The sequence below is a fragment of the Nuphar pumila genome, chromosome 5, assembly GCF_984573655.1.
Source record: "Nuphar pumila chromosome 5, dmNupPumi1.hap1.1, whole genome shotgun sequence".
In the NCBI taxonomy this organism is placed as follows: Eukaryota; Viridiplantae; Streptophyta; class Magnoliopsida; order Nymphaeales; family Nymphaeaceae; genus Nuphar; species Nuphar pumila.
The window spans coordinates 54,749,179-54,763,293 of NC_143253.1; the positions used below are offsets into that span (position 1 = coordinate 54,749,179).

The window sequence follows — 14,115 nt, forward strand, 5'->3', positions numbered from 1 at the left end:
CAAAATCAAATTCTTGTGTTTTTTAGGATATGGTGTAAGTTGCAAAGGATATATTTGTTAAGATGCTTATCTCAAGACATGTTTTTTATGAAGAAAACTTTTCTTATGTTGGAAAGAAAGAGCCTGCTACAATGCATGAAGTGTCCAAGTGAAAACATAGTAAAAAATCTAGTCCTTTAGAATTCAATCTCCATTGGGACTGCACAAGAGAGCCCACCTATAAACTCAATATTATTATCGAGTCACATTAAAATTGTATTACCAGCTGAACCGTCCCCTGTGTCAACTTCTGAAACCATGTTACCTCTTGGAGCATTTGACCAACCTAATTTTGCAAGTGATTGTGTTGTGTCCAAATTCCTACCTCCAAGCACTGACCCTATTATTGCTCTCCCAAGATCTACGCCTCTCAGGACCCATCATATGGTTACTAGATCATAGGATGGCACATTGAAACCTAGATCATTCTCCAATTCTAGATATTCCATTATTTTTTTAAATGAATTTTGTCAAGATGATCAAGAACCGTCCTCCTTTGATCAGGTAGTCTCTGAACCTAAATGGTGCCATGCAATGGAAGAAGAAATCAAAGTTGTTCACCAAAATACGTCTCTCTTGATAAAGCCTCAATTCTTGTTGGATGTAAGTGGATCTAAAAGATTAAAAGATGCTAAAATGAAACTATAGCTTGGTATAAGGAACACCTAGTAGCCAAGGGATACAATTAATAAGAGGGGATCAATTATTTTGAAATCTTCAGCCCTGTCATTAAACCCATGTATGTTGAGATGGTTTTATCTGTTGTAATTAGCTTGGGATGACACATTCACCAATTAGATGTTAATAATATTTTTTGTATAATATTTTAAAAGAAAAAATTTATACAAGTCAATCCCCTAAGTTTGAAGATAAGAGGCATCATAATTGTGTATGTAAGTTGAATTGTACCATCTATGCGTTAAACAAGATCCTTAAACTTGGTTTGAAAGACTTCATGTGTACCTAGAGAAGCTGAGGTTTGTTGAGTCCAAGGCCGATCCATCCCTATTTGTCTACCATAAGAATGGGTTTCATATGTTTGTTCTCATATATGTTGATGATATTATTATTATAATGAACTCTTATGATAATGTTCGACATGTTATTCATGATTTTGAAAGTGGATTTTCTATTAAGGACTTGAACCTTCTTTATTACTTTCTTGAGATTGAGGTGCTTAATGAGCCCTCATGGTTAGTACTGTGCTAAAAAAATCTATACTGGATCTTTTGGTTAAAATAGATCTAACAAACATATGATTACTCATGCCGCTCCTATGGGTTAAAACACGCTCCTTAAACTTGGTTTGAAAGACTTCATGTGTACCTAGAGAAACTGAGGTTTGTTGAGTCCAAGGCCGATCCATCCCTGTTTGTCTACCATAAGAATGGTTTTCATATGTTTGTTCTCATATATGTTGATGATATTATTATTACATTGAACTCTTATGATACTGTTCGACATGTTATTCATGATTTTAAAAGTGAATTTTCTATTAAGGACTTGAGCCTTCTTTATTACTTTCCTAAGATTGAGGTGCATCATGAGCCCTCATGGTTAGTACCATGCTAGAGAAAATATATACCGGATCTTTTGGTTAAAACAGACATGTTAGATTACAAACATATAATTACTCCTACCGCACCTAATGTGATTCTTTCTAAACATGAGGGTACACTACTAGAAGATGCTGCTCAGTGAAGAAGTATCGTTGGGGCTTTGCAGTTTGTCACCTTCACCAAGCCAAATATAACCTACTTGACCAATAAATCTTGTCAGTTTATACATGAACCTACTAAAGGTCACTAGGCACATATAAAACAAATTTTGAGATATCTTAAAGGAACCTTAAATCTGGGTGTGCAAATTCAAAATCATAATATCTTCATTTGTCTGCATTCTATGATGCTAATTGGGCAGGGTGCTCAGATGGTCATAAATCTACGAGTGGTTACTTAACATTCATGGGACCAAATTTGTTATCTTGGAGTTCCACCAAATAACGTATGAATGCTAGGTCTAGTACAAAAGCTGAGTATAAGGCAGTAGTTTGAGCAGTTTTTGAGCTTATTTGGCTTAAAGAGTTGTTGACAGAGCTGAACATGACATTTAAAGAAACACCTAATTTGTGGTGTGGCAATCTGGGTGCCACATACCTAGCAACTAATCTTGTATTTTATACCCGAACCAAACATATTGAAATCAACTATCACTTTTTTCAGGAAAAAGGTTTCTAGGGGTGATATTATTGTAAAGTTTATTCCCTTTGCAGTTGAAGTGGTTGATATCCTCACCAAACCTCTAGTAGGACCAAAGTTCAACCAATTTAGAGACAAACTCAATTTTAAAGAGATTAGTTTGAGGGAGCATGGTAAGGAGATGGAGCAGTTGAGTCATATCCAATCTGGCCATATCGAGGATCTAACGTTGGTACAAAGTCCCACATGATGATTTCTCTTCTTATTAAGACTTTTGACCAGAAGACGTCACCTCCAAGTGGGAAGCTCAATCAGATTCCTCTCTATCAGAAAAAACAATCTTATATGGACTCTAGGAAGCCTATGATTTGTTGAGTCCTTTCTAGACTTGATTATACTAATGAGAGATCCAATTAAATAAGAAAACTCTCTCCTGCATGTGATTATTTAAATAAAGACATCCTCTTCCCTCTCTGCGCCATGTAGAGTGAGTGAGACTTTTTCCTTTGACGTAGGTCACGATAGGCTGAACTACGTAAAACAAGTTCTTGTGTATTTGCGTGCTTTCTCAAAATAGTGTGGTTTGAATCTGTACAATATTGTTCATGAAAAATAAGACAATCACAAATATTAGGGATATTTTAAAAAATATCATAATTTTTGTTTTAATATTTTTAGAAACTGACAAGATTGTGATATTTTCAAAATGTACTTAATTTCAAGACAAGATGTACTTAAGATTGTTTTAATTTTAAAATTTTATAAAGGACAATATTGTCTTGGGAACTTTCCAAAAAAATAAATTCAGATTTTGCCAAGAAAATCCCCATAATACGAGATGTGACATTTAAATACAACAACAACAACAACTATGCCTTCATCCCAAAACAATTGGGGTCAGCGATATGAACCAACAAAGAAAATCATTCTGGGTCTTCCACATGAATCCTTCTCCTCCATTCATTTTTATCCAATGCCATGTCCTCGGTAGGTTCAAAGCATTCATATCCTTTCCTATCACCTCCATCCATGTCTTCCTAGGCCTACCCCGACCTCTTTTAACTAATATATTTTCCCATTTCTCCATCCTTCTAACTGGAGCATCATTAGGCCTTCGTCGAATATGTCCAAACCACCGTAAACGATTCTCTCTCATTTTATTTTCAATGGGTGCAACGCCTACCTTTTTACGTATCTCCTCGTTCCGAATCTTATCTTTTATTGTATTTCCACACATCCATCTCAGCATACGCATCTCAGCTACACTCATTTTTTGAATATGATGTCTCTTGGCAGCCCAACATTCCGTACCATATAGTAAAGCGGGCCTAATAGTCGTCCTATAATACTTTCCCTTCAACCGCAATGGCATTCTACGATCGCACAACACTCCAGGTGCACTCTTCCATTTCATCCACCCAACCTTTATCCTATGATTTACATCTCCATCAATTTCTCCATACTTTTGAATGATAGATCCCAAATATTTGAAAGAATCATCCACCGGTATTTCTTGCTCACCAAGCTTCACTACACTCTCATCTCTATTTCGTTGCTTACTAAATCGACATTCCATGTATTCTGTCTTACTCTTACTTAACTTAAAACCTCTTGCTTCCAATGTCTGTCTCCATAATTCTAACTTAGCATTAACCCCAGCTCTAGACTCATCAATCAAAACAATATCATCAGCAAACAACATACACCACGACACATTTTCTTGAATTGATCTCGTAAGCTCATCCATCACTATAGCAAATAGGAAAGGGCTTAAAGTAGATCCTTGATGTAACCCAACCGTTATACGAAAATTGGTTGTCACCCCTCCACAAGTGCGGACATTGGTTACTACTCTTTCATACATATCTTTAATTATACTAATGTACTTGAGAGAAACACCTTTCTTCATCATTGTCCACCAGAGAACGTCCCTAGGTACTCTATCGTATGTTTTCTCCAAATCAATAAAAACCATATGCAAATCTTTGTTCCTCTCTCTATTTCTCTCAATAAGTTGTCGAAGAAGATGTATAGCTTCCATAGTTGATCTTCCAGGGATAAAACCAAATTGATTCTCTGATATCATGACAACCTTCCTCAACCTAGACTCAATCACCCTCTCCCAAAGTTTCATAGTACGACTCATGAGTTTTATACCACAATAGTTTGTGCAATCTTGTATATTGCCCTTATTCTTATATAGAGGCACCAAAGTACTCTTCTTCCACTCATTAGGCATCTTATTTGTCTGCCAAATCTTGTTAAAAAGATTTGTCAACCATTCTAAACCTTTTTCTCCCAAGCATTTCCAAGCCTCGATAGGGATACCATCTGGGCCAACTGCCCTTCTTGATTTCATTTTCTTCAAAGCCTCTGCAATTTCTTTCTTTTGAATCTTGCGCATGAAGTCACGATTCATCTCATGAAAAGAAATGGATAAGTCTCCAAGATCCTGAGCATGACTTCCATTAAATAGCTTATCAAAATAATCTTTCCATCTCTCCTTAATCTCCTCATCTTTGACTAAAACCCTTTGTGTTTCATCTTTGATACATCTAACCATACCTAGATCCCTCAATTTCCTATCTCTCATCTTTGTAAGCCTATAAATATCCTTCTCGCCCTCTTTGGTATCCAACTTGTCATAAACCTCCTTATATATCTTATCCCTCGCGTTCCGAACTACTTTTTTAGCTTCCTTCTTTGCTATCATATACTTATCCAAATTCTCATTATCACGACTTTTACTAGTTAACTCTTCCATCTAACCCCTCTTCTCTCAACTTAACAATAGATGTAAAAGTAGAACCAAATTACACTTTTCTCCCAAGGGAGTGGATCAACTACAACAACTTCACTGATCAGATTAGTCCACCAGTGGGTGCGCCATTTGGAATAATTGCATTCCTGCTATGATCCATTTTGAAAAAGCACAAACAACGTGTGAGACCATATCCATCCAGGACCTTTCAGGCGTTCTATAGATGCACCTGCCTGCAGGTCTACTTGCGGGAAGAGGACCACGTCCTTGACCCATTTCCATATTATTGGAGACATAATGCACAACCCACACGTACATCATTCTCCTATATCTTGACTGCCATGGGATAGGGTCCAAAATTTGGAGGGACCATGATTTTGGACAATGAAGAGTGTTGTGCTGCACCATAACATGGTTGGTAGGAACAGGGAGATTCTCAACATCAAGAAGCTTCAATTACTATGTAAATTCTACCACATGAAAGTGTGGTAGTACTGGTCTAGCATAGGACCTCCCACTGACCAAAGGGGGCTTCGCTTGTCTGGTAGGAGCAGCTAGTGCACGTCACCTTGTGTTTGGATCGTTGCTGGTTCAAAACCCAATGGTATAGTTGTATAACTGGTAGGGATCTGCCTACCCCAACTTGCCTTTAAAAAAGAAAAAGGACCTCCCACTGATTCCTTTAGTCGAGTTACATAGATAAACCCAAGGCCTGAGAACAGGTAGATCATAGACTCTCCAGGTGAGAAAACTCTGTGGCTAGGACCGTTGCTGCCAGGGCTTGTGCAGAGAGATGATGGCCACAAGGATTGAAACTTAACCACCCGTATGATATCCAAGGTCCATCACCACTACACCAACCCCCCTTGGGCCCTCAGGGAGTCGTCTTGCTTCGGCGTAAGCAAGAGACATGATACCCTTACTCTTGATAATGCAAGGGGTTAACGTCCATGAGAATGAAACCCTGACCACTAGCCTAGTAGCCAAGCCCCCCTCCCACTACGCCAAACCCCTTGGGTCTAGTTTTCTCAGTGGCTTAACCTAGCGCAGACCATAAAGGCAACATTATACCGAGTCTTTGAACCAAGATGGATGACCTTCCATGGGCCTTACTGCAATCCACTGGGCCACTGAGAGGCTTGAAACCCTGGGCAGTGTTGACAAGGTGGAAAATTTCATTTCCTTTTTCTTGTAGAAAGAATATTCGAGAAATGAGTAAATTTTTGTGAGAGCCCTTCTTTTTTTTCCATTTATCCCGTTTCCCACTTATGCTCTCATTAGAATAATAGTAGTGAACCACATGAAATTTTTGCGGTTATCCAAGGTTGAACAGATCCAAAGAAGACTCTCTCTCTCTCTCTCTCTCTCTCTCTCTCTCTCTCTCAATGCAGGGCCTCTGTACCTTGAAGTTCCTAACAGTAAAGACACGCAAACCAAGAAGCCAACAGCAAAAGATTGACATTTTATTGCAATATTCCAGTCATTATATTTCAGCATCACTTCTAACTGGCAACGGTAATGAAGATACTAGTCAAGTTCAAATTAGCCAGCTCATTGGCAAGGTGGATTCAATATTAGAAACCCTATATTTCGTGTAACAGAACTTATTCTATAGTTATTAAATTCACAACTTCATGAAAATGGCCCCCTTGTGGCCACAACGATATGATGCTCTTTCCGCTCAATCCAACCTTCTGAGCAAATACTCTACTTGAACACGTTTCGTTAATGGCATGATCCAATCACCATAGAGATCAGCAACCAAGTTTGATTGGATTTTGTATTTCATTTCTTTTTCTTTTTGGCCATTCAAATTCTCATCAAGCCTATTTAAATTAACCTCTTGCCCATAAATTTTAGCCTTAATTTCCACTCTCTGCTTCACTGCTGCTTCCACTGTCTCGTATGTCAGAAGATGCATCAATTGAGCCCTATCCTGCAAAATCAAAAGTTAGTGTAAATTGGCTGACAAGAAAGGAAAGCCCTGAAAAGGGAAAAACATCTACAGCAAAACAGTACTTGCGCTAGAATAGCAGCCTTATAGACAGCTGGTGACTGCTGGAATTTTGCCTCAGCTACAAACTTCCCATAGTGGATCCGCTTAGAGAGTGCCTGCAGGAGAATAAGAATGTGTAAGAATTTGGAAATGTTTGGAAATCCTGTGGCTTGAAAATCTATTTTATCAATGCCAATAACTGTTCATGCGTGTTTCATCTGAAAATTCCCATGTGATGTGCCAGAAAAAGCAGAAAAAATAAAAGGATTTCCATGCAAACACCAGATAGCTGTATCCATACTTTGCACTTGTTTTGATAATTTCAAATCTAAGGCCTATCAACAAAACCTGTGAATCCTGTCATCAAATACTTTGTACCTGTTCATACGCAGATTAAGTCACAATGAAGCTGCAAGAACAAGAAACCTATTACTTGCAGGCCAGTGAAAAGATGGAAGAAAATGCTTCCCATAGTCACGATTTTTGTTTTGCCTCTTGCCCAAGAAAAGCTCAAGCCCACTACTGCATGTTACCTCTTCTTAGGTATTTAAGTATTGAATTTGATTCTAAATGCTGACTACACTGCTGTAAAATTTTGGAAAACACATTAGTGTATAGTGAAAAGAATTGGGCATACCAACATGAACTTAAGATCCTATAAAGGTCTGGGGGCATAGACTGGTTCTTCAAGTAACTGGCATTTTGTGAGAACAAGGTTTCCTTTCTTTGTTGGCAGCTATGTGAGATTTAGGCTCTACTACCAAACTGCATCATTTTCTCTCAAGTTGTGGCGATCAGTTTTCTTGCCCATATATCTACAAGTTCTGATTTCAACAAGGTACGTTCAGATTTTTTCATGTGTTCTTTGTGTGTGCCAAATATTCAATCAAAAAAAGATGAACTTGGTCAAATCATATAGTTCCTCCTGGGAAAAAACTATAGTAGAGTTTAGTCATATAAGTTGGTCACCTTATTTACAAGCAACTGTGCATAGGATATGCTAACTCCGCCTGTGTAGTTATACACTGCCGGTCCCAAGCCCGGATAAAGGAGGAGGGTTGCGGTAGGCCTGTGACAGCCAGCATAAAAACTTTGTCATATCCTATGAAAATGAACCAATATGAGAATTTCGTTGGGGCGTTCCCTACTGAGCGACGCGCTGTACTCTCTAGGCCCGGAGGCAGTGATAAATGTGCAAGGGTTGCTAGGTCGTCGCCCAGAAGCGACGCGTCACACCGGCGCCCGGGTGTGGTGTCAAATAGGCAAGGGTTCCCTCACTTTGTTGGACGGGTGGGGGTAAAGAAGTTAGTCCAAGACCATAAAATTAGGTTAGCCACTTGGAACATAGGGTCTTTAACTGGTAAGTTGGTAGAGTTAGTAGATGTTATGTGTAGGAGAAAGATTGATATTTTATGTCTTCAAGAGACCAAATGGGTAGGTGAGAAAGCTAAAGTGATAGAACCTTGGGGATATAAGATTTGGTATACAGGAATAAATAGGAATAGGAATGGAGTAGGGATTGCTATGAGTCGTCAGTTTATAGATAATGTAGTTGAGGTCCGTAGGAAGGGTGATAGAATTTTACTTATTAAATTAGTATTAGGTACGGATATTATTAATATTATTAGTGTTTATGCACCTCAAGTAGGTTTAGATGATTCCATTAAGCATCAATTTTGGGAAGATTTAGATGGAGTAGTACAAGAGACATCTTATGGAGAAAAGTTTTTCATCGGCGGTGACCTTAATGGACATGTAGGCATTAGTAGGGATGAATTTGAGAATATCCATGGAGGCTATGGTATAGGAGAAAGAAATGAAAGTGGAGAAAGGATTTTAGATTTTTGTTTGTCCTATGATATGATCTTAGCAAACACTTGGTTTAGGAAGAGGGAGTCTCACCTAGTAACATTTAAAAGTGGGGTTAATACGAGTCAGATAGATTTTTTCCTACTTAGAAAGAGAGATAGGGGTTGTTGCATCGATTGTAAGGTTATACCAGGAGAAAGTGTAGCTACACAACATAGAGTCTTAATTTTAGATCTTAGAATTAGACAATGCCGCAAAAGGGATAGACATAGGATAAATCCTAGAATTAAGTGGTGGGCACTGAAAGGAGCTAAACAAGGAATGTTTGTAGAGCAGGTAGTTAAGGAAATTGATTGGTGTCTCGAGGAGGATTCAGAATCAATGTGGAATAAGATAGCGGGTGGTATGAGAAAAGTAGCTAAGGAGGTATTGGGTGAGTCTAAAGGCGGTGCACCACTAGGTAAGGATACATCATGGTGGAACGAGGATGTCAAATTAGCTATTAAGGTTAAAAGAGAGTGTTATAGAAATCTAAGTAAGAGTCGTGATAATGAGAATTTGGAGAAGTATATGATAGCAAAGAAGGAAGCTAAAAAAGTTGTTCGAAACGTGAGGGCTAAGATATATAAGGAGGTTTATGACAAGTTGGATACCAAAGAAGGCGAGAAGGATATTTATAGGCTTGCAAAGATGAGAGATAGGAAATCGAAGGATTTGGGTATGGTTAGATGTATCAAAGATGAAACGCAAAGGGTTTTAGTCAAAGATGAGGAGATTAAGGAGAGATGGAAAGATTATTTTGATAAGCTATTTAATGATAGTCATGCTCAAGATCTTGGAGACTTCTCCATTCCTTTTCATGAGATAAATCGTGACTTCATGCGCAAGATTCAAAAGAAAGAAATTGCAGAGGCTTTGAAGAAAATGAAATCAAGAAGGGCAGTTGGCCCAGATGGTATACCTATCGAGGCTTGGAAATGCTTGGGAGAGAAAGGTTTAGAATGGTTGACAAATCTTTTTAACTTGATTTGGCGAACAAATAAGATGCCTAATGGGTGGAGGAAGAGTACTTTGGTGCCTTTATATAAGAATAAGGGTGATATACAAGATTGCACAAACTATCGTGGTATAAAACTCATGAGTCATACTATGAAACTTTGGGAGAGGGTGATTGAGTCTAGGTTGAGGAAGGTTGTCATGATATCGGAGAATCAATTTGGTTTTATGCCTGGAAGATCAACTATGGAAGCTATACATCTTCTTAGACAACTTATTGAAAGATATAGAGAGAGGAACAAAGATTTGCATATGGTTTTTATTGATTTAGAGAAGGCATACGATAGAGTACCTAGGGACGTTCTCTGGTGGACAATGATGAAGAAAGGTGTTTCTCTCAAGTACATTAGTATAATTAAAGATATGTATGAAGGAGTAGTAACCAATGTCCGCACTTGTGGAGGGGTGACAACCAATTTTCCGATAACGGTTGGGTTACATCAAGGATCTGCTTTAAGCCCTTTCCTATTTGCGATAGTGATGGATGAGCTTACGAGATCAATTCAAGAAAATGTACCGTGGTGTATGTTGTTTGCTGATGATATTGTTTTGATTGATGAGTCTAGAGCTGGGGTTAATGCTAAGTTAGAATTATGGAGACAGACATTGGAAGCTAGAGGTTTTAAGTTGAGTAAGAGTAAGACTGAATATATGGAATGTCGGTTTAGTAAGCAACGAAGTAGTGATGGGAGTGTAGTGAAGCTTGGTGAGCAAGATATACCGGTGAATGATTATTTCAAATATTTGGGATCCATCATTCAAAAGTATGGAGAAATTGATGGAGATGTAAATCATAGGATAAAGGTTGGGTGGATGAAATGGAAAAGTGCTACTGGAGTGCTGTGCGATCGTAGAATGCCATTGCGGTTGAAGGGAAAGTTTTATAGGACGACTATTAGACCCGCTTTACTATATGGTACGGAATGTTGGGCTGCCAAGAGACATCATATTCAAAAAATGAGTGTAGCTGAGATGCGGATGCTTAGATGGATGTGTGGAAATACAATAAAAGATAAGATTCGGAACGAAGAGATACGTAAGAAGGTAGGTGTTGCACCCATTGAAAATAAGATGCGAGAGAATCGTTTACGGTGGTTTGGACATATTCGGCGAAGGCCTAATGATGCTCCAGTTAGAAGGTTGGAGAAATGGGAAAATATATTAGTTAAAAGAGGTCGGGGTAGGCCTAGGAAGACTTGGATGGAGATGATAGGAAAGGATATGAATGCTTTGAACCTCACCGAGGACATGGCGTTGGATAGAAATGATTGGAGGAAAAGGATTCATGTGGAAGACCCAAAATGAATTTCTTTTTTGGTTCATATCGCTGACCCCAATTGTTTTGGGATGAAGGCGTAGTTGTTGTTGTTGTGCATAGGATATGCTGGTATAATATCTTAGAACTGATGATCCAGGCTTGAACTTGACATAATTGACCTGAATACTAGTTCCAAGTCCCTGGAGTTCATGCAAATCATACTCAGTAGCACTGAGTCAACATTAAGATCAACACAAGTTTGGTTGCAAACTTTAACAACTCTCTGCCCAACTAGGTTAGTTGGACACAAATTACACTTCAAACATTCACTGTTTTACCACATTGTCTGTTTGTATTTATAAGATCTCCAAAAGAAATAGAAATGCATTTACCTGCAGGCACATGGTGTCACACACTGCACTTGATCCACAATTACCATCATCTCCATCTTCAACCAATCTTGGAAGAAGATCCTTGAAATACATATCCCATATCCTAGGATTGATATTAATTTTATCAGCAATAGGGTGCAAAACCTGATGATAAACCATAAATAAATCAATAACTCATTCAAAAAGCATCAGCGACATGTTTGATAGCCTGATCTACCAAAAATTATCATCTATTATAACATAAAAAATGCAAGTGGAACACCACAGTTTCAGAAAATATCAAAGAAAACTGTGGCTGGTGAAATTTGTCAATGTCAAAATCCAGTCCATAGCAAGACACTGCACGGGATCTACTGTCACCAAAAGAAGAGCATTTATGATAGTAATAAAGCCAAATAAAAAAAATGGTTTATGTATAATATAAATGGTTATGTGCAATCCGATGCACAACATAATTTCACAAACGCATTTTAGTATGATGCTCTGTTAACTTCAATGTCCTTTAATCCCAAAAAGTGAATAAAAGGAGTGCAATGCTATTGCTTTTACACAAATTTGGCAAAGCAGCGTCCATACAAGCCAACATCTGGATATTGAGACACTCTTGCTTTGAGTTGTATCCTTTAGGTGATTATTCTTCAAAAATAAGAACAGTATATTAATTATCCTTGTTAAAATAATATAATGATTTAGAAACTTTTGTATCAATGGCAATTGAAAATTATTGTTAACCAATGACTTGATTGACCATGACAAGTTTTTGAACATCATTGATATCTGTGATATCAGCAGAAAACTTGGGGCATGATAATCAATGGAAAGGAGATACTCACACTGGCATCCTGGATAATTAACTTAGGTCTGTCTTATAAAAAAATTTGGGGTTATCATGGATTAAAAAAAATTTAAAAATTAAAAATGAGCAGAAATAGTTAAAATCCAGGTAACAGAGAAATTTGATTTCCAAACTAACCACCTGAGGGAACCAACTTTTCAAGTTGAATTAATGCCACAATGCAATTTGAGAAGAAAATTTATTCACTGCTATACTCCGATTTTAAAGAAACTTAGTAAGAAGTAGATTTGTATGATATGAGAATTCTTGAGATTCCCCAAAACCTAGCAGTTTTACCCGAGGATACTGCATGGGGGGCAACAGGGGCTCAGGTAAATCATCAGGAAAGAAGGGGTGCTCATCTGGGCTTTTGTATCTCCCAACCTGAATAAACAACAGAAAGCTGATTCTAATGATTAAAGAGAAGGATGACACAACAATAGTCAACGGATCATCTTATATAGTAAGGTCAAATAGTACCTGCGCATGAAGTTTCTCAGTCTCCCTGAGCATTAACTCAACCAGAGAACCCTGGAACCCATCCACGGAGAACGCATCATGATCATAAGTGTCAGTATTGTAACAATACTGAGCTCTTTCAAGAAGGCTGAAAATTATGCTATCTTCTTGTCTGATTAAAGAATGACGAATGCTCTCGAGAGTCAGGCTGTGACTCTGATCCACCCTTTTTTTCTTCTCCACACTACATTTATTAAGGTGGGTGAAGCAAAGCAAAGACTAATATTAGTACCCAACCTCCACTATCAAACATAGTAATAATATGTGACTACTCGATAACAAAAGCAATTATAAACAACCAAATAAGGCAAACTCTCTGCAAACACCTTAATTAAGATAAATTAGTTAGAATCTGTCTGAATCTTTAGAAAACAAAGTACACATACACAACATCAGTGTGTGCATGTTAATAATTCCAGCCGCAGCAACTTGGAAATTCAGAAATTCCATCTGTGAAAAAGAATAGTTTAAACAAAAGAAATCCAATTGGCATCATATAAAAGCATCATAAAATAAACTAACATTCCCAAAAGATAAAGGACCCGAAGGATCAATACGGGATAAATTTCGACTTTCAGACGGAAAGCACGACACCCACTTAAAAATTTCACGCAGAAATATAAGGAAAATCCACAACTAGAGGAAAAAAAGTCCAAAAATCCAACCATAAGAACCAAGATTACAACAACAATAATGTTCAATGGAATTATTATTAAAAAGTCCAGGTTATTATTTATTTTATTACAATATTACTATTTTTGTTAAGTATGCATTTGAAGAAATGAAAGTTCATCTTTTTAGGTGAAAAGAACTCTAAAACAGAGGACGTCCATTTCAAATTCCGTTGACACGTACAAAAAAATACCGCCATCCTAAAAGGCAAAAAGAAAAAAACCAAAATTTTCCTTGAAATGGTGACGATGGCATATTTCACATTGGTCAAAAGAATTCGAGTGTTTCTTCTTCTCTTTACCTGTTTGAAGAGATAGCATAAGCCTCAACGGATCGAATGCTCTTCTCTACAGAAACAGAACGCAGAAGGCAGACCCCTGGCTGGTGAGCCGATCCAAAAGCAAGCCGGGAATTGGGGGGCAAGATCCTTGAGCGGTAAATGGTTGACGAATTAGGAGATGTCATTAAAGCCTTCAGTTCCATTGCTGAAGAGGAAGAAGCTCCCAAAGAAAGCACAAAACAAACTTCTAATTACAAAACTTGGCTAACTCAACGCAGAGAGAGAGAGAGAGAGAGAGAG

General features: G+C 37.9%; 1 protein-coding gene across 2 annotated transcripts; it reads right to left on the bottom strand.

The window, feature by feature from the left end:
• Window positions 1-6,435: 6,435 nt before the first annotated feature.
• On the bottom strand, window positions 6,436-14,115 carry LOC149837622 (chorismate mutase 1, chloroplastic-like). Of its 2 annotated transcripts, XM_090006159.1 has the most exons (6): window positions 13,837-14,115; window positions 12,825-13,047; window positions 12,642-12,728; window positions 11,510-11,653; window positions 7,018-7,110; window positions 6,436-6,934 (listed from the first exon to the last, which is right to left on the bottom strand). In XM_090006159.1, the coding sequence occupies exons 1-6, from the start codon at window positions 14,016-14,018 to the stop codon at window positions 6,680-6,682; spliced, it is 984 nt and encodes a 327-aa protein (XP_089862285.1). In that variant the 5' UTR covers window positions 14,019-14,115; the 3' UTR covers window positions 6,436-6,679. The 2 variants fall into 2 exon arrangements, with proteins under 2 accessions (XP_089862285.1, XP_089862286.1); XM_090006160.1 differs by lacking the exon at window positions 12,642-12,728.